The sequence below is a fragment of the Artemia sp. Qi Xiang Cuo genome, chromosome 14 (genome assembly GCF_049724085.1).
Source record: "Artemia sp. Qi Xiang Cuo chromosome 14, ASM4972408v1, whole genome shotgun sequence".
NCBI classification, from domain to species: Eukaryota; Metazoa; Arthropoda; class Branchiopoda; order Anostraca; family Artemiidae; genus Artemia; species Artemia sp. Qi Xiang Cuo.
In genome coordinates this window covers 14,391,149-14,418,391 of record NC_142807.1, presented here as the reverse complement: position 1 = coordinate 14,418,391, position 27,243 = coordinate 14,391,149, and the positions used below count along the sequence as shown (strand labels likewise).

The window sequence follows — 27,243 nt, the reverse complement described above, 5'->3', positions numbered from 1 at the left end:
CTGATAAGCCTGAACTCAGGTCTCAGCTTACATATGCAGTTATGTCTAGTCTGTATTGTCAGGTTGGGCTATTTTTAAATCTTCACTGTTGCTTCTTTCTGGTTTTTCGCTTTTTACACTACTTTTGCCTAAATAATTAGAGTCCTCAAGGCTTCCACTCTTGAATATTAAAATTCGGGGACAGGTCTTCAAGATTCAGGGATTTTTAGGGAAAACAAAACAGAATTTCGTTGCAAAAATTTGCGAGCCAAAATTGGTTTTAGCTTCGTTTTCAGGCTCAAGTAGGGCTTGGATCTGTGCAGAAAATCAAGCCTTTTACAAAATAGGTTTTAGAGCCCGGGATTGGAACGCATAGCGGAAAACTCTTATTGCTGATATTGCGGCAAAAACTTCAAAATTGTTTAGAAAAAACATTATTTGCGGTTTCTAGATAAGTAAATTAAGTAGAAAAACATTCAACCTATAAGTACGGGATAATATTAAAACTTAAAACAAAAAAGAACTGTTCATGATCAATAAGTCCGAAAATATATAAAACTTGACAAGAAAAAAATATGAGCCTAATAACCAATTTTTACTTTAAGCTGTAATGTAAATTGTGGCGCAAAGCGCCACAATTTACATTTTCAACATTTACACATTTTCACAATTTACAATTTAATGTAAATTTTCTCATGGATCATATTTTTGGGTTTATTTCCGTTTAAATCCCCTATTCCCCGACCTTTTACATAATCTATAGCTAAATTTTGCTTCATTAGGAGGGGGAGGAAGTGGTGCATTTTTTTTATGGTAAGAAGATTGTATATAGGGATAGTTCTTAGGAAAAAATAAATTATACCACATTTTCTTTTTTTCTCTCTCAGAATTAGCCTTCATACAGGGTTATTAGCCTAATTGTTAAAGCATTAGAAGCTGTAAAAGCAGACCTTAGATATTTAAACAAATTTACTTGGCTATCCCGAGTTTGAGCAGAATATATTTTCCGTAAAATTTCCTTTGACTAACTAACAGGTTTGCAAGACCGTAAAAACATCCTAAAACTGAAGTTTAAAACAAGCCCACTGAAAATATTACATGGGTGAAGGGACAAGAAAAATAATTGTGAGAGGAGTGCTGGGTGAATACGTCTGAGGATAAAGGGTGGTATTACAAATACAATTCTCAGATAAAAAATAAAAGAACTTAAATTTTACACACCGAATGAAACAAAAATTTAAGTGGTAAGAATTCCTGGCAAAAAGATCAATTCCTTCAATATATTATGGGTCCAATCATTAAATATTAAACATTAATGCAGTATGTCCAAAACTAAAAATAGCAAAAGAAAACCAAATTTAAACTTATGATTCGGTTTTCTAAACAATTCTCTTTCTTTAGAAGTTCAATTTCAAAATCCAGATTCTAACTGAGCTTTCCGTTAAACAACTTCAAGTATAATTCTTGGCTATTTTTGTCAAGATTGCTTGACCACGAATGATGTAAATTTAATGATCTTATAGCATTTGGAATTCGGAATACTGCATTCGAAATGATTTAATCTAAATAAAAGAAAGTGATACTTTTGTGAACATATAAAGACCCGTCTATCAAACAGTTCGTGGTAACGAACTGTAAGTATGGAGCGACCCGGCTCAATAGTAACTGGAACTCTAAAAAACGGAATTTTGATACCAATAGACATATTAAAAGAATCAGATTTTTATGCTGATTTCAAATGTATAAATTTCATCAATTTTCATCTTCCTCATCAAAAGTTAAGCAAATTAAAACTTAAAACGAACAGAAATTATTCTTTATATGAAAGGGGCTGTCCCCTCCTCGACACCTTGCTCTTTACGCTAAAGTTTGGCTCTGTCTCACAACTTTTTTTTTTTTTAAACAAAAAAACTTTAGCGTAAAGAGCGAGGCGTTGAGGAGGGGACATCCCCTTTCATATGCAGAATAATTTCTGTTCGTTTTAAGTTTTAATGTCGCTTTGATTTTGACTCACGGTACATGAATAATTAAAACAAAATTTGCATATTAATTTCACCTTTTTTTTTGCTAAATGGCTTTCTCGGAATTTTGTTTTGTCGTAACTTACGAATTAACTTACGTAACGAACTTCTATATTCGTATGTTTTTATTACGTATATTAGGGAGTTTGTCCCCTATTCAATAACTCGCTCTTTACGCTATAGTTCGAATTTTGTTCGAATCACAAACCCCTGAATCACATTGACCGGTTAATTAGAATAGATAGCTCTTTTGAAAGTACTAAAAAAACGCTTTACCGCAAAGAGCGAGGTATTGACTAGGGGGCATACCCCCTCATATGCGTAATAGTTTCTGTTCGTTTTAAGTTTTAATGTTGCTCCTTACTTTCAGTTGAAAAAACGTGTTTTTTTTTAATTTAATAATTAAATTGTATCGATCTGGTTTTTATGCAAAGTAACACAAGAGACAAAAGTTAACGAGCAAGAGAGTAGTGAAAAATCATGGTATGTAAAGTAATGTTTGCTAGGGATAGTCACTAGGGTTGAAACCGTGGTTGAGTGATTTTCGGGGAAATTTCGGGGATTCGGGGAACCAAATTTTTTTCGGGGAGACACATAGATTTTCGGGGAAATCCCCGAAAATTTGGGGAGAGTGGAAGCCTTGAATATAATACCCTCAGTCGTTCTTGGGATACTGCTGAGATGACTTATTGGGAATTAGCGTTAACACAGTGCATTTTGATTTAATCTTATGGCAACATTTAGTTTTTAAACATAAAATCAAATGGGAGTGTGGGCGTGGGAGGGGGTTTAGTTTCCCTCCAATCACTTTCGACTATTAAAAAGGGCATCAGCCCTTTCTATTTTCAATCAAATGAGCCCTTTTTGAAGTTCCTGCGACAACTCCTTCCTTACAAAGTGCCCCGGTCTAAACAACAACAACAAAAAAAAAAAATAATACATTATACCCGCATCGATATTTACTATAAAAATGTCAAGCCTTCCAATCACTTTCGACTATTAAAAGGGCTTTCAATAAAAACTTTATATGCCTCCTCGGCATAACTTACAACCCTTGCACTAAGGGCTCTGAGGGGGTTATCATCCTAAAAGACCTAATTTCCTGAACTTTCAACTACGTTGAACAAAATGGATATCTCAAAATTTTGATTGGATGTGTTTGGCAAAATGTTGGGCTTGAGAGGGGCGTTAGTCGCTATCCAATCACTTTCAACTATTAAAAAAGGCACTAGCCCTTTCAATTTCCAATTGAAGGAGCCTTCTACGACAACGCTTTCAATAAAAACTTTATATGCCCCCAGGGCATTACTTACAACCCTTGCCCTGAGGGCTGTGGGGGGGGGTGTCATCCTTAAAGACCTAATCTCCAAAACTTTGAACTATGTTGGAACAAAATGGCTATTTAAAAATTTTGATTGGATGTGTCTGGGGAAAAAGTGGGCGTGAGAGGGGGTTAGTCGCCCTCCAATCACTTTCGACTATTAAAAATGGTACTAGCCCTTTGAATTTCAAATCGAATGAGCCCTTTTTCAAGTTTCTACGACAAAGATTTCGATAAAAACTTATAACCCTTGCCCTGAAGACTGTGGGGGAGTTTCCTGCTCAAAGGTGTAATTTCCTGAACTTTAAACTGCGTAGAACAAAATGGCTATCTCAAAATTTTTATTGGATATGCTTGGGGAAATGGTGGGTGTGGAAAGGGTGTTAGTTGCCTTCCAACTACTTTCGACTATTAAAAAGGGCACAAGCCATTTCAATTTCTGATTGAATGAGCCCTTTTTGAAGTTTCTACGACAACACCTTCTATAAAAACCTTATATGCCCCCAGGGCATAACTTAAAACCCTTGCCCTGAGGGTTGTGGGGGAGTGTCCTCCTCAAAAACATATTTTCGATCTGGAAATCAACTACGCTGAACAAAATGTTTATCTCAAAATTGTTATGGGATGTGTTTGGGCGAATGATGGGCGGGGGGGGGGGCTAGTTGCCCTCCATTCAGTGTCGACTATTGAAAAGGGCACAAGCCTCTCCAATTTCCAATTGAATAAGCCCTTTCGAAGTTTCTACGACAATTTTTTTGGTACAAAGTGCCCTGATCTAAAGGAAAAAAAAATAATAAATGATACATTTTGCCAACATCGTTCTTGTATGCCCTCAGGGCATAACTTAAAACCCTTGCCCCGAGGGTTCTGGAGGAGTGTCCTCCTCAAAAACATATTTTCTATCTGGAAATCAACTACCTTTTTAAAACAGAACCCTTCTATCTAATTTGGGTTCGTTTTTGGCAGCCTTTTTTTTAACAATAGACAGTCAATACGTTGCGCAAACCACAATATGATACAGAACACGTCACAATGCAAAATGTCTACAATATTCTTTAGATGAATTCTAACAGAACCTTTTAAGTTGACTTCCGAATAGCGACCGTATTTTCCATGAGTTTCTAATTCTAAAAAATGTTTGTGGTTTACGAAATTTTTCTAATGCAGTTTGAAAAGCGAAATTCAAAAAAATTGGCAAGGATTTCTTCTAAAGCCTATATTTTCGCGCAATTATTTTTTGAATTCTTTTTTGTCTAAATCTGGAATTTTCATGGCTCATTATTTAAAATATATGGCTCTGTACAACTTCTTATCAGGGGCGTCCCATGGGGGGAGGGGCACCCCCCCCCCAACGTTGTCGGCATTCGGTAAAAATTTTCGCCGAAATTTTGCAAAATAGGCCGAAATTTAGGAAAATTTTTTATTTCTGCAAAAGATTAATCAGATAGCGATTCAAAAATTTACGAAGATCGACCCCCCCCCCAATAAAAAGAGCCTCGGGACGCCCCAGCTTCTTATATTCAGCTCAAAACTGCAATCAGAGTTCCGCCTACCACTGGCAGTTTTGCGTATTGATCATTGGATTTTTGTAAATTCAAACACCGAAAAATCACCGAATTTTAAATTCAGCCATAAAAAAGTTCTAATATTATATCTTAAGAATGTTCCAAGCATTGTGATAGGTCCTCTTTCATAATTATGTTCGGTAATGTTCTGTTATAGCGCCTATGTTATGTTCTTTATCCATTGTCGCACTGTAGAACCGGCTTCTTCGCTAGTTTCTTTCAACTTAGGGTGAGACAAGACAAATACAAGTGACAGAATAGATGGGAATATATAATTTGGGCTATATATTAGCACATCAGGGGGGGGCGAGGGTAAAGTATTCGGACAGTCTGAAGCTAGAAAACAATTTTCACTTCATAATATGCAGAATAATTGTACCTAACACAATTTGCATGCAGACACGCTATAGCCTACTATACTCCCACCTCCCAATGTGCAAAAATATAGTCCAAATATGTTTCTAAAGTATTATATTTTTATCATAGTTTGTAATATTTCATTAGAAATAGTCAGAGAAACAGGTTCTAGTTAGATGAAGAACTTAACATAGGCGCTATGACAGGAAAGTGCCTTATGTTCCTATAATTATTCTAATTTGTCGAACTAACTTTATTTTAGAATTAGCGACACAGCGAAAAAACCAATTGCGTATAACCAGCAAATGACTGTTCGAAGTAAGATGCTAATTCTATCATTAGGGCTCCGATATAACTTCCAGCAGAAAAGGTTATAAAATACATAATAATATATACAAATAATATCCTTGCCAGCTCACCAATCCTTTGTTAAATATTTATCTTAATATTATCGTCATCATTATATGATGGGTTTGGGATGTTACTTATTCTGTTGATGATTCCGTTAAGCATGACAGAACATACTGGGGGAGGAAGATATGGGGAAAAAGAACATACTGGGGGAGGAAGAGGGTTATTCTTCACCCTACATAAAAAAATATTTTGGTACTGGTGCATTATACGGACACTTCTAAAAAGTCAAGTTTGGTTAATGCTAATGAAATAAAACAAATTTGGGCTATATATTTGCACATTAGTGGGGCTGGGGGGTAAAGCATACCATATATTAAATACGTAACCTAACCTAACCTAGGTACCTTCCCCCCCCCCTAAACCCCAAAAAACAACAGTTTAAATATCGTAAACGCAATGAAAACTACTTTTTGCATTCCACTTCTCAGCGGTCTCTTGAAAATAACCGGTTTTGTCTCTCATTAGTATATAAAATTGTACGTTTAACACACCAGTACCCAATATTTTTATTAAAAAATCGAAAAAACATCCCCTTAGGTTTAAAAACACCCATATTTTTGTATATTACGTGTTATAGCGGCCGTTATACGTGTTATACGTGTTATACGTGGCCGTTATACGTGTTATACGTGTTAAAGTAGAGGTCGTGGTTGGCAGAGTTACTTACTTACTGTAATACTTTTGTATATTTTTGTATATTTTGTGTATCGACCTCAAGTCAAGAAAATGCACGGGTGAGGGGGCAAGAACCTTCATGAAAAATCGAAAAAACATCCCCTTAGGTTTAAAAACACCCATATTTTTGTATATTACGTGTTATAGCGGCCTCACTTCAAAAAGTGACGTTAGGTTATTCCTAATGAAATATACCAAAATATGATGAAAATATAATTATGTTAAATGTCTAACTTAACGTATTATGTTAAATACCTAACTTAATCTAGCCAAATCTATATATTATATATTTAATTAATATACCTGCGTTGTAGTTTATTTTACTCAGCGTATTATCTCTGAGTGCACACAGAGAAACCGGTTTTTACAAATAATATAGGACAAGAGCGTGGTCGCTACAATGCGCAAGTACCTTTATTTTTTTCATGAAGGTTCTTGCCCCCTCACCCGTGCATTTTCTTGACTTGAGGTCGATGCCTCAGAGGAGGTGGCATGAAGAGCTTTAAAAGAGGAGAGAAGTGTTTACCAGTATGTCGATTCTAGTCGAGTCAATTTTAGTAGACAACAGTAGAGGTTTTTGCATTGCCATAAGGCAGTTTTTATTTGACAGAGTGGAGGGGTGCTGTAATGAGAATTGGTCGCTATTTTTTAATAGTTGTGAAGAAGGTAGGGATGCTTAGGGGGTAATCGTTTCCAAGTGTGTGCAGGTATTTATACATTTAGACTTTTTGACAGCTGGCTAGATTGACCACCATCTTAGGCCTTTGCAGTTAATTCAGGGGTGTATGCAGGGGGCGAGGCACACTTGGGCCTACCCCCCAAAATCAAAATGTTTTCTTTAATTTTTTATCGAGATTATCAAAAGAAAATTGTTTTTCTTTTATTATTCAGCCCCTATCTCGATAGAACACTTACGTATATACCTAAGTCGATTGAATTGAGCAAATATTATGTATCATACATATGTATTTCGCACATAAGATATTTATGATATACATAAATATATTATACAATTTCTAATGACGAGATTGCTCTAAATAATCTTTAAATTGATATCTGTTTGTTTTTCAATTAACGTTAATTTAACTTATCTAAAGCGCAGAAAAATCTGAAATACTTTTTATAGTTAAAAAAGGACCAATATACTAAGTGTGGTTTAAATTGCATGCAAAAATATCAACTCATCTGCATAATATCTCACAAATGAATACAGCTTAAGTTTACGCGAAATTTGCATGAACAGTCAATCTGTAACGCACACAGCGAGGGATGAGGAGGGGGCATGCCCCCTCTTATACAGAATAATAAATGCTTGTTTTAAGCTTTAACGTAGGTACTTACGGTTGAAAAAACTTTTTTTTATTATTGAATTTTTATTGTCTCTTTTGGCAGAAAATTTTACTATAAATAATTCCTCCCGTATAATCCCCCCAGAAGTGTTCTGCAGACAATTCTCTCTTGTCTGAAAATTACTCTTAGAAAATTCCCTGTGGATAAAACCAACAACTCCACAGGGCCATGTCTAGTAAAATTTGAACTATACTTTTGCATTTGATGCCCCAATTTGACTTAAATCACATCACATTAAAAATATTTTCTATAATAAATATTTTGCGACATATTAAAACAAATTCAAAAGTTTAAATTCAGAGTTAAAACTGTATTTGTTGGATTGAAAGATGAATCAAATTTGTCTTCTTAGTTTACTCAAAATCTTATATAATAGTCCACTTTTCCAATGATTAATGAAGATTGAAAAAGTTGACAAATAACTGTCCTGCACGAGACAATTTTTGTAGAGCTCCAAAACTGAGGTCTGGTTAATCCTAACATCTCCCGGTCCGGGTTTTTATAATGGGTGAGATAGAGAATGATCATACTGGATAATTATATAAACTGTGGTAAGGAGCGACCCGGCTCAATAGTAACCGAAACTCTAAAAAACGGAATTTTGATACCAATAGAATTATCAGAAGAATCAGATTTTTATGTTGGTTTCAAATATATAAGTTTCATAAAGTTTAGTGTTACCCATCAAAAGTTACGCGCCTGAGAAAATTTGCCTTATTTTCAAAAAAAGGGGAAACAGCCTCTAAAAGTAGTAGCGCTTTAATAGAAATCAAACCGCCAGATTCAGAGTTTTAAAGAGCCCTACAATAAAAGTTTCAAGCTCCTATCTGCAAAAATGTGTAATTTTTGTATTTTTTGCCAGAAGAAAGATCACGGATGCGTATTTATTTATTTTTTTTTTCGAGGGGTGATCGTATCGATGTAGTAGTCCTATAATATCGTGAGAGGGCCCATCCGAGCAGGAATTAAAACTTCGAGTGCTGTTTTTAAGTGACCAAAAAATAGTAGGGCCCCTTGGCTCCCTCCCACGCTCATTTTTTCCCGAAGTCACCCAGATCAAAATTTTGAGATTGCCATTTTGTTCAGCTTAGTCGAAAATTTAGTAAATATGTCTTTGAGGATGACTTAATCACCCTGAGTTCCCGGGGGACGGGCTGCAAGCTATAAACTTTGCCCATTGTTTACATATAGTATTGGTTATTGGGAAGTATACAGGCGTTTTCAGAAGGATTTTTTTTCTAGTGGGGGTCGGGGTTGGAGTAGGCGTTACGGGGGAGGATCTTTCCATGGAGGATATTTCATTGGGGGAAGCGACATTTCCATGAAGGGGGTGCCAGATTTACCAACATTATTTAAAAAACGATCAGAAATTAAATAAAAACCAAGTTTTTTTCAACTGAAAGTAAGGAGCAACATTAAAACTTGAAACGAACAGAAATTATAACTTATATGAGGGGGCTGATTCCCAAGTCAATACATCGCTCTTTACGCTATAGTTTTTTTTAGTACTTTCAGAAGAGCTATCTATTCTAATTAAATGACCTTTGTGATTCGAAAAAAATTCAAACTTTGGTTTAAAGAGCGAGGTATTGACTAGGGAGCGAACCCCTTAATATACGTAATAAAGATATACAAAAATAGAAATTCGTTACGTAAGTTAATTCGTAAGTTACGTCAGAACAAAATTTCGAGAAAGCCAATTAGCCAAAAAAAGGAAAATTAATAAGCCAATTTTGTTTTAATTATTCATGTACGGTGAGCCAAAATAAAGCTGCATTAATTCAAAAACGTTCAGAAATTAACTAAAAAAAATATTTTTTTTTAACTGAAAGTAAGGAGCGACATTAAAACTTAAACGAACAGAAATTATTCCGTATATGAAAGGGGCTGTCCCCTCCTCAACGCCTCGCTCTTTACGCTAAAGTTTTTTATTGTTTAAAAAAATAAAATTGTGAGACAGAGTCAAACTTTAGCGTACAGAGCGAGGCGTTGAGGAGGGGACAGCCCCTTTTATATACGGAATAATTTCTGTTCGTTTTCAATTAAAAAAACTTGTTTTTTTTAGTTAATAATAAATTAAAGGCTTCTACCACAAATTTAATAAATCAAAAATTATTAAGTAGGTAATTTGCAGTATCTGCTGATGACGGTCACTGTACATATGATCGAAACATCCGGTATATTTTGAGAATGTTATTATGACTGTATAATAAAAGAATTTTTCCCTGTGGAAACTTTTATTTAAAATAACTAAGACTTTAAAGAATAAATATCAGTGTATGTATTTTAAACTGTCAATCCAGGTTCAATTTTTGTTTTATTTGTGGTAGTTTCACGCTTGGAAAACTATTTGATTATATTTTTGGTTTAATATAGCTTTTCGCTTTTCTTTGATAAACTTGTTAACTGGAATTTTTTAAATTAATCTTAGAGAAGAATCTGTGTCAGCTTGCAATAAGTCTACACATCCAAAGTAGCTAATTTGCATGTGCAGACTGTGCAGAAAGTATGTTTTTAATTAGGTATCGTCTCTTACTAGGTTGCTAGCTACCGTTGCAACCCGTATTAAAGAGCGTTTACAAATATAATCTAAATAAACCCACCGACCCTTTGCTAAATACCTATATACGTATTAGCACCTCTACTGCGATGGATTTAAGGTACGAGTCGTTGCGCGAACAAATTATTTATGAGCCACTTTTATTGGTTAAACATTTTTTTAAGAGGGGGGGGATGGTTCATTAGACCAATCTTAGGGGGAAATTTGTCCCTGGTCTGTGAAGGTATGCACACTACACGGCTGCATAAGTTGACCACCATCCTGACAATGGGAATACAAAATGCATTATGTGATATTGCTACTTACAACTTATTTTATTTAATATTATATGTCCAGTCGATCGATTTAGTCGGTTTTCTTTTTTGGCTGTAAAGATTATTTTAGGTTATTTATGGTTTTATTACCTTTTGTCAAGTGGTGTAGCAGATTGTCTTTGAAGCTTTTTAGGTCGTTTTTTAAAGTTTTGACTTTCCAATCTTCAACGTTGGGCAAAAACGTTTCTTTTGCCGAAAATTGCTTGTTAACAGCAATCGAAAACTTAAAATGTTGTTTCCGGTTTTTTCACTATCCTATATAATTTATATTGTGTAGCATATCGCTTTTTGTGTAACCACAATCGGTTTGAGATCTTCACAGCAGATTGAATTGAAAAAATGTTATAAGTCATAAATTAGATTTGCAAAAACCGTATTATATTCACTTTCCCATTCATCAGATTCATAGTTCGATAGGGTTGTCGGAAGTTGCCACAATTCTCCTATTTGCATAATTTCCATTCAGATAGCTTTAACTTGCGAAGCCACGCTCAAGACGTGACTAAGTAACTGGAATGCAAGTCACGTTTGCTAGAAGAATCCTTAGAAGATAAACACTTTGGAAATTATGCATAGGGAATGTGTTTTTCTATGCAAATGAAGCCTTATTGTTAGGAAACAATAAGCGTCCGTTAATTAATGACGCCTGAAGCACGGCTCATCAACGCTTTTGTGTTATAACCGACGACGAATAATAACTTGCGTAGACTTTAAATTTGAAAACATTTTCTGTTAATATTTTTGGAAAACACAATACATTGTTTTGGTATCTGTGAGTTAAGGGGTTACAGCAATTGGATTGGAAAATTTGTTCCTCTAGTCAAAAGTGTATCCACGATTTTTGACTGAAGGGAAGGGGTATTTTTATCAAGATGGGGGGGTACAAAAAATTACAAAACGCATAACTCATTTATTTATATGCACTTTTGATACTGTTTTACAAATCGGGTAAAAATTTTGGAATGAGGTGTTCAAACCATATATCCATCTCCTATATACGACCTTTCCATTATGTTAGCCGCGAGAACATTATTTTGACAGTTTTTAAAAAAATAACTCGAAGATAGAAAATAATAATATTATGCGTCGATTGAAAACTTAGAAACTACAAAAAAGATTTTTATATTATCTCACTATCTCCCTTAATTCCGAGGCTTGTTTTGGGGAAAGCCGTCAAAATGGATGCTTTTAAGTGACAGAAGTTGGGTTTTGTTTGCTCCTATAAAGAACTCAAGTAAATCCGACAAAAATAGTGACATTAAATTCATTTGAAATTACCCCTTCCTCCCGAGACAGGTTTTGAAGTAGGGATTCTTTCACGAATAGCTATCATTTTTAATTAGGCTACCGCTGTGCATAAAATTGAGCTTTAACATAATAAAAGTGCTAAGGAAGAGGGAGGCTTCCTGGTATTTAAGAGTATATTGAATCAAACAGCTCGTAGTAAAGACCTGTGCTTAAAGGGCTACCCTTGTCAAATAAATCAGGTACGTAAGATCTTGGATGCTGCTGTAAAACAGAGATTTTAATTAACTTATTTTACTGTACTTTTCATACTTATTCTCATCATGCAGATTTCATAAATTTTAAATTTATACAATTTTGGGGTGATGTCAAATTGTAATTTAATAAGCAAAATTGGTAACTCACGTTAATTGGTACTTCACACTCTAAAAAACGGATTAAAAAAAGAAAATCATCATTTTATTCAGCTTTTAATGCTTATTCAAAATATGAAATATTTATCAAATAGTTCATAATAACGGATGATAATTAAAGAGGGGGCCTATACCACTAGTAACCAAAACTTTTAAACGCAAAATTTTGACAACAATAAATATATCAAAATAATCCCCTATCTACGCTGATTCAGATTCATTAAATTTAACCATACTAACAAAAATATACGAGTCTTAGAAAACTTACGTAATTTTAAGGAACGGAGGGAAATTTTACCATCATGTTTAGAACCCTGCTGCAGTGTCATCAAGCTCTTGTATGCAAAAAAAAAAAAATAATAGTTTTTTTTTCTTTCGAGAAATCTGGCAACGGATGTGTGTACATTTTTTTCTTTTTCCAGGGGAGAGTATATAGAAGTAGTAAACGTAAAAATAGTGAGCTCATTCAAACGGAAATTAAAAATTCTAGTGCCCTTTTAACTGTCAGCGGATTTTTGGCACAAGAAAGTGCCAATTTTACCATTTTATGCTGCAAATCAAATTTTCAAACTAAACAGGGCCAAAATGATATCAAGTACAATTTTCAGGTCCCCAATTGGCTTAGAACTATCGAAAGTTATGTACATATTTTCCTGGTCTCAGAGGTCACACAGCCACATCATCCCTAAACGTATACAAAGTCCTTACAAAACAAAGGGTTATTTTATAGAATATATATGTAGTATTACTAGGCCTAATGGTTACAAAGCCTGTATTATTACACTAGGACCATATCTTGGGGGGGATAGGTTACGGAGTTTGAACCTCCTTCCCCCAATATTTTTTTCTGACTTATAAAAACGCAACAAAATTACATATAAATAAATTTTTGATCTGTTTTCAAGTTTTGGTACTGCTCCCCCCCCCCCGAGAAAAATAACCTATCTGAACAAATTTGAATAATTTTTGTTCGGAAAATTTGGCTGAATAACTGGCCATAAATGGCCAGTTATGTTTTGACTAAGCACATAGTACGAATACTAAGGGGAAGATGGCTTCCCTGTTTTACAGAGGTATTTTTGTTTTGAAGTAAAAGATCATATTTACATGGGACTTTAAGGCGGCTGGGAATATCCCTGAGGATACCATGGGAAACGATGAAAATCTTAGGCCTCTGTAGCGAGTTTTTATGTAATCAATTTTTGTTGATGGAATGTCCAATTATTATTATTTTATAACAGATATTCCATATACATTCCTGCCAAAAAAGAAATGCCAAAAGGTACAAAAGGAACGAATAAAAGGAAATTGGAGGGCATTTCCCAAGAGAAGATTGTTCTTTCCCTAAAATATAAACCTCGTGACCTAAAAAATCGTTTTGTGTTTCAGGTCCCCCAACAAAAATTTTTAAGGGCACCTATTTCAGGTAGGAGACAAAGGATGACATTGGCGTTAGCTCCCCTACAGAGGTGGTTACGTGAAATTAGGACTGGGAAATTATACTGAAAAAATATAAATGTTTTTACTTTTATAACTTTAATAAATTAAATAATATTAACATTTTGATTACTAAATATCAGTATATGTATATTAAACTGACGATGCACATTCATTTGTATTTTTTTTCAGTAAAGTGCAAATTATGTTCTGGCCATGGGAAGGCATAGGGGTTTTGAGCCGAACTTATGTTAATTTCTGCTCGTTTTGTGTTTGACTCGGTTATTTATGGTAATTTCTGTTCGTTTTGGGTTTCATTTATTTATCGATGCTGATTTGTGGTAGTTTCACGCTTGGTAGATTATTTGATTTTATTTTTGCTCAATTTTTGTTTAATGGAGTTCTTTACTTTTCTTTGAAAAACTTATTTTGTGGAAAAAGTTTTTTTAATTAATAAAAGAGAAACAATCGTTGTTTGCCTTTTCTATATAAGAACGAGACAGGACATATTAAATTTTAATATCATACTTTACGGAATTATTTCCGTAGTATGATTACTTGGGCTTCGCTGGAAACCGACGATTCCACTAAACTTCATGAATGAGTGGAAAAGTTTGTCTCGGAGCAGGAGAAGGACCTGTTCGGGCTTATATCTGTAACCTGGTCATTGAGGAACATTCCTGGCAGCTGTTAGAACATCCAACTAACATATTGTTCAACCAGACTGTAGCCCTAGTAAATTCCCACCCCCCTTATTATACAGCAGGTTTTCTGTTGATCGTAAGCTTTAGTGTGTTCTGTACTTTCATTTACACAAACATAACCTGTAGGGTTTCTGATAGCAGATACTATAGTATCTCCTATCGGAAAGTCATTTTTTTCAAGATTTTGAGCTAAAATTGAAGATATGAGTTCGACCTTCTAAAAATCAGTTCTGATTGAGTCTGCATGTCATTTTAAGGAATTGTTAATGTAAAAGTTGATGATAAAATCATTTTTAGGCTTCAAAAAAATATTGAATTAAACGATTCCTCGAATATTTAGGTATTTGCGGCACAAGTTCGATTTCTCGAACCTTTAGTTAAGTTTTGTCAACTTAAATTGTGGCAACATTAAGTTGTGTCAAGTTAAATTTATATTAAATCAGCCAACTATTATTTGAATCCTCACCCTGAAACAGAGAACTTATCCAAGACTTGAAATCGACAAAAAAAAAGAGACAACACCATTGTCAAGAATCAAAATTTATGTTTTTTTCTGTCTATTGTTTGTTAAGCTTTCACTACATAACGCTTTAAATTATGGATTTAAAAAAGAAATGGCATTAACGGGTAAATTAGTTGTTAAGTATGCTAAAAGTTTACCTTTATCCGATGCAAACTGGCTAATTCTCGTAGCAGCCCAATTCCGTCGTGGTATGATTCACACTTTCAACACCTGGCGTCCGGACTATCATATAATCTACCAAGAATACAACTACCCCAAATCAGTATCAATAAATAAATGAAACCCGAAACGAACAAATATTAAAATAAATATTAGAGTCAAACTCAAAACGAGCATAAATTAATGTGAGTAGGGTTCAAAACCCCTATGCTTTCTAAAAGCCAGAATATAATTTGTACTTTACTGAAAAAAAATTTAAATGAGTTTACTGAAAAAAAATGTGCATTGTCAATTTAATATACATATGCTAATATTTATTCCCTAAAATCTCAATTAATGAAAGAATTGTTTTCAGTAAAGCGCCAATGACGCAGTAGGTTTTAGGCTTCTGCAGTGAGGCGATACCCAAACTCTTGTTTGTAGCTATTTTTATTCGATTCAAACTTGATTTGCATATTCAATTTAAGTTTCACTCGTTTTAAGATCTATTTATTCATTTACATTAATATATATATTGTATGTTTGCTCGCATTGATGTTTATTTAATTTCTGTTAGTTTTAAGTTTCATTTATACTTTAATAGCAAAATATTTGTTTTTGTTTTAAGCTTGATTTTCATATTCAATCCAAGCATTACTCGCTATTTATTCATTTATATTATTACTTGTTGTATGTTTTTTGCTATGATTGTTTATTTAATTTCTGTTCGTTTTTGGTTTCATTTATTCTTTAATAGTAATTTCTGGTCGTTTTTTTTTTAAATTTTAAAAGGTATTTGTATCTCCTGAGCTTAAGTTTAAAATGGCCTTTACTTTTCTTTGAAAAACTTATTTTTCGGAAAGTTTTTTTTAATTAATTTTTTTCCTTGAAAAAGCCCTTTCTTGTTTTAAAAGATGGTTTGCAAAATTGGTATTTCTACTTTAAATCTGGGATGTATATTAAAAAGAAATAAAATGAATCATAATACAATACCGTGTTAATGTCGAATTATGAAAAAAAAAATGTGTTCTTGATTTAAAACAAGACCTTTATAATATCTGGTGGTATAATCATAATCTTACTATATCATGAGCATTTTTATTCAGAAGATCTTGTGACCAAGATTTTCATGCACATACTAATAAGTAGATCAGTTATGCTTAAATTATAGTCATACTACATGATTAATTTCAAAGTAGAGACAAAAAAAAATTTCAAAGTAGAGACAAAAAATGTGAGAATTTAAGTGATATCGATTTTAATCACAAAAAGTAGATTTCTGAGAGTATAGTACGCTTACCCCAGGAAGTACGAGATGAGGTTGGTGGGGCGTGCGTTGTATCGGAATTTGGTGGGGGGTATGCCTTGTATTGTGCTTAGGTACCATAGTATGCGTTGAAGCGAAAAAAAGGCACAGGCGGTTGGACATAGATACGTATCTCAAATGGGAATTAACCACCAGAGAACAAGTTATAACGATCTGTCATCTCAACACAAACAATTTCATCATAGATCTTAAAAATTCAATAAAAAACAAGTTTTTTTTTATCTCAAAGTAAGGAGCAAAATTAAAACTCAAAACGAACAGAAATTATTCCTTATATGAAGGGGTTGCCTCCCTCGTCAATACCTTGCTCTTCACGCTAAAGTTTTTAGCACTTTAAAAAAAAGTTTCCTATTCTAATTAAACGACCCTTGTATTTCAGGATTCGTTCTTAAAACATTGGACAAACAGTCAAACTTTAGCGTAAAGAAAAAGATATTGAAAAGGGGGATTCCTATTCATACACCTAATAATTTCTGTTCGTTTTGATTTTCAACGTTGCTCCTTACTTTCAGTTGGAAAAAAACTTGTTTATTTTATTTAATTTCTGATCGTTTTTTCAAATAATGCCGGTACATCTGGCTCACCCTCTATGAAAAATTCCTCCGCCCACGGGAAATTCTTTGGGAAAAATCTTTGGCACGCCTTTTCATTTTCGTTAATTGGCGTCCCTGGTTCCTTATCATGCTCAAAACTGTAAATACAGAAACTGCTCGATATCACTTGATGACACCATGTACATGCGCAGATAACTTCAATAGTTTTAAAATACAATGCTATAAATATTTTAAATTAAAAGATTGTTAATGTTTTTACACTATGTTTTTAAACATCATTTAATGTTTTTACACTATGTTTTTAAACATCATTTAATGTTTTTACACTATGACGAAAGGGGATGCAATCTCTCCCTGTATGTTACCCAGGAGGGGTCCCTCCCCACATTCGTCCCTCACCTCATCAGCTAACTATCAATGCATAGTTGTAAGTTTTTATCTTTGGTTTGTATGCATTTTGTGTATATTTGGTAGAAATCTCGACCTTTTTTTTGGGACATTATCCCCTCCCCCCCCCCCCCTTGAAAATTGATATTGCCTTAAACATTCTTTTTGACTAATAACGCCATGGAAGGGGTAAAGAGTGGAACCTTAGGTAGATTGGAGTTAAGGAGGAAAGTTCGCAGCTGTTTCGACCTCAAGCGGCTTGATGGTGCAATGAGTTGTTAGCTGTAGTAGTAGTTTGTGATTCCCCAAATTACATTTTTAGTAATGCTTTAACAAGTACTAAAACTGATTAATAAATTTAACAAAAACATTTAATCAATTATACTATCTTATAGGAGTTTTTGCAAGATCATTATGGCGAAGACTCAAATGACTATGATGACTGCATAGATGAACTCTGCGACTTACGACAGGCAATGAGGACACCATCTCGGGATGTATCTGGAGTATCGCTACTTTATGAATACTATAATCAGCTATACTTTGTTGAAAGAAGATTTTTTCCATCAGACAGAAGCTTAGGAGTATTCTTTGAATGGTATGTCCTAACCGAAATAGGGTGCCGTAATTCAAATGTGTTATGTTATGCAATATAAACTTTACAGATTGGTGAACAAAACCGGGAAATTTGTTTCAGATTGTATACTGGTATTCAAGGCCGTATCCAGGAGGGGGGTTAGGGGGATCACAACGTAGAAAACTTTGGCTTGGCGTGCAATGTTTTTAGGGAACAAAATATCAAACCCAATTTTACTAAACGGCAGAACAGATCGAACCAATCGATGCAGCTTTTCTTTGTATCGACCTGTTTTACCAAACGGTAAAACAGATCAAACCAATCGATACAGCTTACTTTGAATCGACCTGTTGTACCAAACGGTAAAACAGATCGCACCAATCAATACAGCTTACTTTATATCGAACTGTTTTACCAAAAGGTAAAACAGATCGAACCAATCGATACATCTTACTTTTATATCGACCTGTTTTACCAAATGTTAAAACAGATCACACCAATCGATACAGCTTACTTTATATCGACCTGTTTTACGATACAGTAAAACAGATCGAACCAATCGATACAGCTTACTTTGTATCGACCTGTTTTACCAAAAGGTAAAACAGATCGAACCAATCGATACAGCTTACTTTGCATCGACCTGTTTTACGAAACAGTAAAACAGATCGAACCAATCGATGCAGCTTACTTTGTATCGACGTGTTTTACCAAAAGGTAAAACAGATCGAACCAACCGATACAGCTTACTTTGTATCAACCTGTTTTACCAAACGGTAAAACAGATCACACCAATTGATACAGTTTACTTTGTTTGAATGAGAAGGACAGAAGCTTAATTTCTCCAAAGAATGCCATGTGCCACCTTTTAAAACATCCCTTTTAGATCATCTTTTAATAGCCTTTTTTAAAACGCTGTTTTGAAACTTTAAGTTACGTTTTTATTTGGGGGAGCCAGTCTTAAAACAGATTATATGAATATGATATTACAAATACATACGTGTACTCAGGAGTCGAGTAGGGGAAAAAACCAACATCAAGCTAATGGAGCCTATAAATATATTCTGGGGCCATTTTAGTTTCTCTCGGGAAATGATTCTGTTTATCCCCTATAGACATGGTTCATGTTATCACAGCAGCAAGGCTGGAGGCATATCATCCTGTATTTGACAGTCCTGGGAATCTTGCTTAAAAAAGAAGAAAAAGTCTTATTTTTGCAAGATAGAATCCGAAAACAAGGAGTAGAGGCTACTCCCCGCCTAACTGCAAGCCGCCGTAATAGAAAGAAAAACACATATGTCATTTTCCTATTTTCTTGAAGAACGAAGAGGGGAGAAAACTTTTCCTGATAAATATTTATAAAAATTTGCATAAATTATCATTTGCTTTCATAAGTGAAAGAGGCACAATTCAATATGGACCACCTCCCCACAAAAAAAAGCTTTGCACGTGTCTATCACCACACCCCTGAAACGCACGTCAGTTCTTTAACACATATGTTTTTTTTTTAATAAAATAATACGGTGAGTATATATAATATTGTTAATCATCACTTAGACGCCGCCATTCCTTTTATTGTTTTTGCCAGAATTACCAGAATGGGCAGTTATTGCGCCTTGGGATTCACATCTTAAAATAAGAAGTTTCATTTTTTATAATAGCTTCCAACTTTTAGTTGATTATTTAATTTATTCTTTAGCCTAGATTATATTCACGAAATCGTTCATGTAATCTGCGACGATGTGAAAACTATTGGCTCTGAAAAAGTAATTATGCCTGGAATTTTTTTCGAAGGCCTTATAGAATTTCTGAAGAATGAAAAAGGGCATGTTCATCATTAGATTTCATAAACCATTCAGCAGGGAATTTTCATTATTTCAATAGTTGCTATAGAGAACCCCACTGTCTATTTTTCAATTAAACTCCGTTCAATCTTTTGTTCACTTTTTGGTCGTGAGATTCTCAAGATCTTAAGATCTTTAAGATCTTTTAAGATCTTAAAGATCTTATTAAAGATCTTATTAAAGATATTAACACATCGTTTTACATAAAATATCCCTCAAAGGGTTTATCAGGAAAAGCAAAATTTAAATGTTTATCGGTTGCTTGTGGGTTCCATTGAGAGGGAGTAAAGAGTTAAGCTCTGTACCAGTGGTGGAGAAGGAAGAACGTGTTCAGCTCCGGTGTGCACTGGTGGCTCGGTGCTTCGAAGAGCTGTCTGCATTACTAGTGAATTGTAGTAGTAGCCTACATCTCATACGCATTCCATGTCGTGGTTGTATTTAGATCTACTTAACATGAACAGAGCTGCCACCTATAACTTCCTGGAATACCACCTGGAAAATGTCCAGCCATATCTTTTTCATCTTTGTTGGCAAGATATCTCCTGCTCCTGTCAAGACTCCTAAAAATAAGAATACTAAAACAAAAAATGCTTGGATTTGAAACCTAAACTGTGTTGCTGTATATCAGTCATACCATTTTCAATTCCATGTTAACCCGTTGCGGCCTAGTGCACTCTTCAGCTAGGCTTGAATGACTCCATTCAGTTCTTTCAGCACTAAATATTATATTTTGGGAACCAATTTTTTATTAAAATCACACCATGTTGATAAAAAAAAAATTATCAATGAGGTATTTATTTTCAATTTTAGCCTCAAACATCTACCACAGCATCGGAAAACTAAGATGCCCAGAAATTGTTGAAAAGTCTGTATTAATTATATTTTTTTCCAATTATGGCATATTAATGCTACGGCTTCGCATGTTTTCCCAGATTCTTCATAGAGATAGGAAAGCTGTAAAGATAGCTTTCCATCTTTTTATAATTTAAAATCTTATGCCTTGAATCTTCACCCTCCCTGGTCAATTAAGATTTACGCTTGAAAGTCCAACATTGCCCAACTGAACAAATTACGAGTGGGATACATTGTTGACCCTGTAGCTATGTTTAACTTATATTTAATCTATTTGTCTCCACTGCTTCCAGTTTAAAGTTGGTGAGGCTAAACGTTTTTGCTTCGATACACGTTCTACGAGAGAAATACATCCGTTCTAAGATCTCAAAATATGGTACACCCAATTGTCATTGTGCCGTCTACGGAAACAAGTGCAGAAAAAGGCGTTGGAAACATTGTTCGAGTTTTTGCCTCTACATCTAATCTACCACTGCGAATGAAGAAGCTACTACTTAATTTTGCTCTTTGATGCTGAGTGTTCTTGTTTTATTTTCCTTTTTCTTCTTTTGTATTACTCCGCTTTTTCTCTTTTTTTTGTATGAGCGGGCAAAAATAAAATAATAATAATAATAATAATAATAATTATTATTATTATTATTAAACTTGATTAGTCGTATCTTCTCCGGTGCGCATAAAGTTCTTTGAAATCAGACAAAAAAGAAACATGAAGAGGGCCTTTAGTACGTCTTCAGCTGACACAAAAGTATTTCCTATAAGACGAAGACTCAGATCCAAGTTTTGGGGAAATTTAATTACCAATTCGAGCTACTGATTGGTTATTTTAATTCACTTAGCTTTGTTTCTCCTCTGGATTCTGAATTTTTGGATTTACTCACAAGTCTTCTTTCATCCAATCTTTTCCTTCTTACCATCAGTGCCATTTTTCTCTCGTTCCTTTTTCTTCTTTCACACTCATCTTTTTCTTCATCTCTTCAAATGTTATTCTCTCTGGGGTATAAAGCGTTCTTTTTTTGGTCAAAATACTCATTTCTTGGAGCAAAAATTACATTTTGTCGTAAAAAAAAAGCTAGAAACAAAAAAAGATGATTAGATATCTCTATCGTCGGTACTTCAGTAAGTTCGTATCTGACATTTTCGAAATTGTGAAAACAAAGAATGAAAACCGTTTACTGAGCCCCATTCAAAAGGAAAATCGGCTGGGCAATGTACTTTCAATCACACTTCAATCCTCATAATCTACGTTACCCAGATTATCTTCCCTTTGAGAACAGCTTAGCAAGAGGTTTTGTCAGTTGCCTTAGACGTGACAAAATGTCGGATTAGACGTTCAGGCTTAACAACGATGTTGTGTTGTCAGTTTTGAGTTTAGTCTCAATGTTAATTAGAAAACAATCCCAATCTTTTATTTGTGTTGATAAAACATTATTTTATAGTACTTATTAAATAAATGAATAGTTCATTATTAAATATTTAATAAAAGAATATATTTAGTATGCATACAAGCATGTTCGCCAAAATTAGAACGTGACTGGCTCGGTTAATGTAATGGAAAAACCAGATTGACTCTATTTTGGCTAGATTTCTTACGTTTGGCCAGTGTTTTAACGAAGCGTCCATATTTGGCAAGTTTTAAGCTACGGCTTCACCACCCTTATGAGTTTGTGAAATCTTTCTGAAACCAGGGGCGGATCCAGAATTTTTTTAAGGGGGGGGGCAAAATAGGTTGATCTGATAAACTTATGTAAGGAACAAGTTTTTTTAACGCAAACTTGCGTTAATTTAGTAAATTACACTACTTTAGACTACGTTAGGGGCGCGCGCGCCCCCCTCCCTTGGATCCGCCACTGTCTGAAACAATGGTCCTTCTAAGATAAAGTAAAGCAGTTATCACAAGTCAATTTCTGATACGTGTTGGTGGAGGGGGCTAACAAATTTTGTGTCTGACCCGCCTAAAGACTGGTTAGTAAAACGGGGAAACTAAACGGAGATATTTTTGGCTTTGACATGCTTTCGACATCTTTTGGTCCACTGTTAAAAAGTCCTATTGTGAAGTTGTTGGAAACCCTGGTCATAGATCTAAAATCTTTTTTTACGTTGTTTACCAAATATAACAACCTGATTTGCTCCTTAGAATAAAAGGTTATGTAATAAGATGGTAGAGCAAAGACAACATTGTCAAACGTCTGTTACCTACTTCACACATTGAGTTTAAGGCACACTCAAAAACCAAAACCATTGAAGAAAATATAATGTCTCCCCCCCCCCTCTTCTGTTCAATTAAACTTATGAGTGTCAGCTTATATTTTAAACTCAAATTCTTTCTGTGGTAATACAGGAGCTGCCACTTGCTTATTAAATGTAAATTAAATGTAAGCAAGTACAGGAGTGCAAAATTGACGCCCTAAGCGTGTGAGCCCTTTTCCCCAAGTTCGTTCCTTTAAATTAAGGAATGTTAAATGTCTAATGAAAGTGAGTAGCCTACCAAACCCAATGGCGTGGGTCCTGCAGTAAGAGGGGAACTGCCATTTGCTTAGAAAGTGCAAGGGTGCCAATTCATGAAAATATGGGGTGAGGATAAAAGTTTTTTTTTTAATTTTTGAAATGAAGATATAAGAACAAAGATATTTTTCAAATGTGAGGTGGATAGCAATCCAGTCTTTTTAGTTTTTTAGTGATAATACTCCGCAAAAAGTATCCTTCAAAATCAAGAGGAGAGTGGCAATGAGATCTAAGGGATGGGGAATAGTTTTTCTTTCCAAAACTGGTGCCCCTGAGCGTGTGAGCCTATTTGTTCATGTATATTCCTTTAATTGAAGGGAGGTTAAATGTCTAATGAAAACAGGGGTGTAGTTCCAGCATTTTTATTGGGGGGGGGGTCAGAAGGGGTCTACATCCGGTGAGTCAAGGGGCATGGGCTATATAATAATTTTTTCTACAAATTATTGAGTGGGCAACTGCCCCTTGTCACCCCCCGGAACGACACCCCTGATTGAAAATGAGTACCGGACCCAATGGTCTGGATACCCACCACCCGTGAGGCATACTTGCGTGTCTAATCTTATAATTCCGTCAACTAAGATCAGTAAGGGAAAGATGTCGTTAATACATTATGGAAAACTCGTGAGGCGTCTCAATTTTCATAAATATTTCTTCTCTAATGATGGAATGCCTTAACTAATCAATTAAAAATGCATTCATCAGTCAATCTGAATTTAGAAGGTTTTCATGGATAATTGTGTTTCTTCTTACAATACTGATAGGTGTGCCTATAGGCTATATGAAAAGATTTGATTGTACTTTCTTATTACTCGTAGATGGGATCGTTGAACCTACAACGAAACCCAAAATGACGCCTCGTTTTTTATTCTACTTTTTCTATTATCGCCGCCATCACCAAAACAAGGAGCTTTGAACTCTTCGTTGCTGGTGTAAGTGCCTTTGTGCCTTCCATGGAGGTTGCCACTGACAATTTGCCAAAGTTAAAACTCAGTTGAGAAAAATTCTCGAGTCTGAAAAAAATTGACCAATAGTAATATGTAAACTTAATACACTTTCTGATAGTGATGTTTGAATATATATATATATATATATATATATATATATATATATATATATATATATATATATATATATATATATATATATATATATATATATATATAAATATATATTTAGTCTATATATATATATATACCTTGAAAATTCATACTCCAAGGAGTAGTAGCCCTGCCTGATATTCTTTTTCTTTGTCTCGGGTTTTACGTTTTTCATTTTAACTCTTGCTTTATTTGAAATCTCTTTATCTTCTGTCGTGTTTTTACACTTGCATGTCCACCTTCCTGCTACCATGTGTTGTACTATATCTTTTATGTTTGATCAATCGTCTTATCATATGCGCACTTCCAAAAATTTACAGGTTCCTCATACCCGATCATTGTGGTCTTCCTTCAACCCCTTGATAGTTTGTGATAATCTGGAACACGCTCCCTGAGTCTGCATGAATCTGCCATTCGTCTCCTGGAATTGATCGCCTCTGGATTGTCTTTGGGTGTTTTCTAGATGGCTTTTTCACTTTTTTTTTCTTTTTCTTTAGTTTATTTAGTTTTTGGGTTTGACACCATGCGCTACTCCTCTGGCTAGCTTATGTTTTCGGTTTTTTTTTTAGATGGGAGTTTTTTTTGTGTGTGTGTGTGTTTTTCTTGTGCTGATTGTGTTGAAAATGTTTTGATGGTGCATCCTTTTATTTTTGTTTATCCCCTGTATTTTTCTTATCACAGAGCCTTATGAGGGTGACTATGTTGATCTTTTGTTGTTGTGAATTTATTGATGAATAATTAAACTCCGAAACTCTAAACTCCTCTGGTCTTGCTTCAGGTTAATAATTTCAGTTTATTTGTGGAGGGCCGGTAACCAAACTATTTCTTAGGAGAGACAATAATTGGTGCTTTCCCTCCTTTTTTGTCATGTATTACACGAATTGTAATTTGTCCTAGGGTTATCGCCTCCTGCTTCCTAGAAATGACGCATATAAGCAACCTCCAAAGGCTGCAATACATCAATACCTGTTTTGTGGATAATGTCTATAACAGGCATGTGATAGATAACAGTTAACCACCCTTAGTAGGTGGTTAACGTGATAGACTTGAGACCCTTTGTCCGCTGAGGCCAAGAGTTCGAGTCCTGGTTTCGCTGGTTATTTCGTTTGAACGAGGGTCAGGGGTGTGAGTCTACAAGCTCACAGAGTCTACTCAGCTCTAAATGGGTACCTGGAGAAGGTAAACAGGAAGGGTATTCGAAAGCATGGGATGGCTGGCCCCCAACACCCCATTGTGCTTTCTGGCTGAAAGGCCATGAAACGGAGATCAGCACCGCTGGTAGGGATTGTAAAAATCCAATGCTATATCTTTTACCTTTTTACCTGTAACAGGGACTTACTCAAGGAGAGGGCCTATTCCCCCAAATTCATAAATTTTCACAAATAGAAAATTTGTGTTTTCTATTTCTGGGCCCTTCCCCCCAAAAAAAAACTCCTTAGTGCGTACCTGACCGGTAAATTTTGCTTCATACAGCAGATATATCTTGTTAGAGTTTATCAAGATCTGTTCCAGAGACCAACCGTAAATGATAAAATTTTAGAGCTCTTTTCGTCGAAATCCAAAAAAAGTGTAAAATTGTTCAAGAAATGTAAATTTGAATTGGTGTCTAGTTTTTGAGCAAACTATCTTTCAAACTATCAAAAAACATTTCGAGGATCCTATTTATCAGAAAATAATAATAAGAAAATGAGTTTACTTTGAGCACTAGATTTGAAGATCATTTTCTGATGCCTTTACTCCCAGGTTTGGATACTAGACGCATGAGTCGAAATTTTTCTTGATGGGGAGCTAGCCGGCATTTGGGAGGGGGAACAATTTTAAGACAAAAAAAATAGTCGAATTCTATTGAAAATATAAGAAATTATATAAATTTTTTATAAACACTGGAGCCCTTCTCTCTTATTACTTGCCTGTCCGGTACACCTAAAAACTATGGGGAAAATGTGGGCTCCCCCCGCATCCCCATGGAAAATTTTGGCTTTTGGACAAAAGAGGTAAACTCATTTTTCAAACCTCTTCAGTAACAGCTTGAAATGAAAGCTTTACCGATACTATGGTTAGTTTTGTCATTGGATTGTTTTAAACAGAACTACAATTTACATTCTCTTTCTGATTTTCAGGTATGATTCCTTGACCGGGATACCAAGTGCCCAAAGAACAGTTGCTTTCGAAAAAGCTTGTGTTCTATTTAATTTAGGGGCACTTCATACGCAGATTGGCGTTCGACAAGACCGGCGCACTGGACCGGGTTTGGATGCAGCGGCAGATAGCTTTTTACGGGCAGCTGCCATTTTTAAATACATATTGGAAAACTTTACTAATGCTCCGAGCATGGACCTTGCAGCTGAAATGCTTGAAGCCCTTGTCCTACTGATGCTATTAAGTATCCATTTTAAAAAAAAAAAAAAAATTAAGAATCAAACTTTTTATTAAGCTGTTTAAAAATAACAAAGTTAAAAATAAGTTTTATTCTTAATGTATAGGAAATGCTCTCTGCATCGCTAGCTAGCGTTATACTGTACTCTTCAGAGACTTGGCTATCGACTGATACACAGACGATGAAGGTAGATGCTGACGAAACACGTAGAATAGAACGCTTTAGATCGTTTGACAGGATACGGAACTATAGGGATCCTTCAAGTTGTTGCCCCTATCTGAGCTGCCCGAGTCTCCATTGTTGTGCTGGTATGTTCGCCTACTCCGCCTACCCTTTCAAACACCTGTCCTACTCATTTTTGACTTTGACCCAGCTGGAAACGCCACAGAGGTAGGCCACGCACAAGATGGACGCACGTCATCCACGGTTGACTTTCTTCTCGGAGCATTGACTCCAACGAAAGTCAAATCATCGCCCTGGGCAGACCGCTCTAGAGCAGACTAACGGCACTGACGTCTGGTTTTCATATGCTGGTGACGCTGCTGATCAGGAGCTTTAAGTCAAGTATAGAATACGTTGCTTAAAAAAAAAGGTTCTCTGCTTGCTCAGGCCTCCAGTTCTAGTTTACATGTATATACCTAACGCCTTAAACAGCCCTGCTCATTTATCTGTCTTTTCAAAACCTGAATCTGACTCATCACCGAGTCCTG

At 35.0% G+C, this 27,243-nt stretch overlaps 1 protein-coding gene across 1 annotated transcript in view; it reads left to right on the top strand.

Annotated features, from left to right (window-relative positions):
• The window catches only part of Rhp (GTP-Rho-binding protein rhophilin), a 182,141-nt gene that overhangs the window by 89,270 nt on the left and 65,628 nt on the right, over nucleotides 1–27,243 (top strand). The window contains exons 4-5 of the mRNA XM_089100617.1: nucleotides 17,680–17,882; nucleotides 26,277–26,535. Of these exons, the coding sequence (XP_088956743.1) occupies nucleotides 17,680–17,882; nucleotides 26,277–26,535 (462 nt within the window). The remainder of the gene's footprint in view (nucleotides 1–17,679; nucleotides 17,883–26,276; nucleotides 26,536–27,243) is intronic.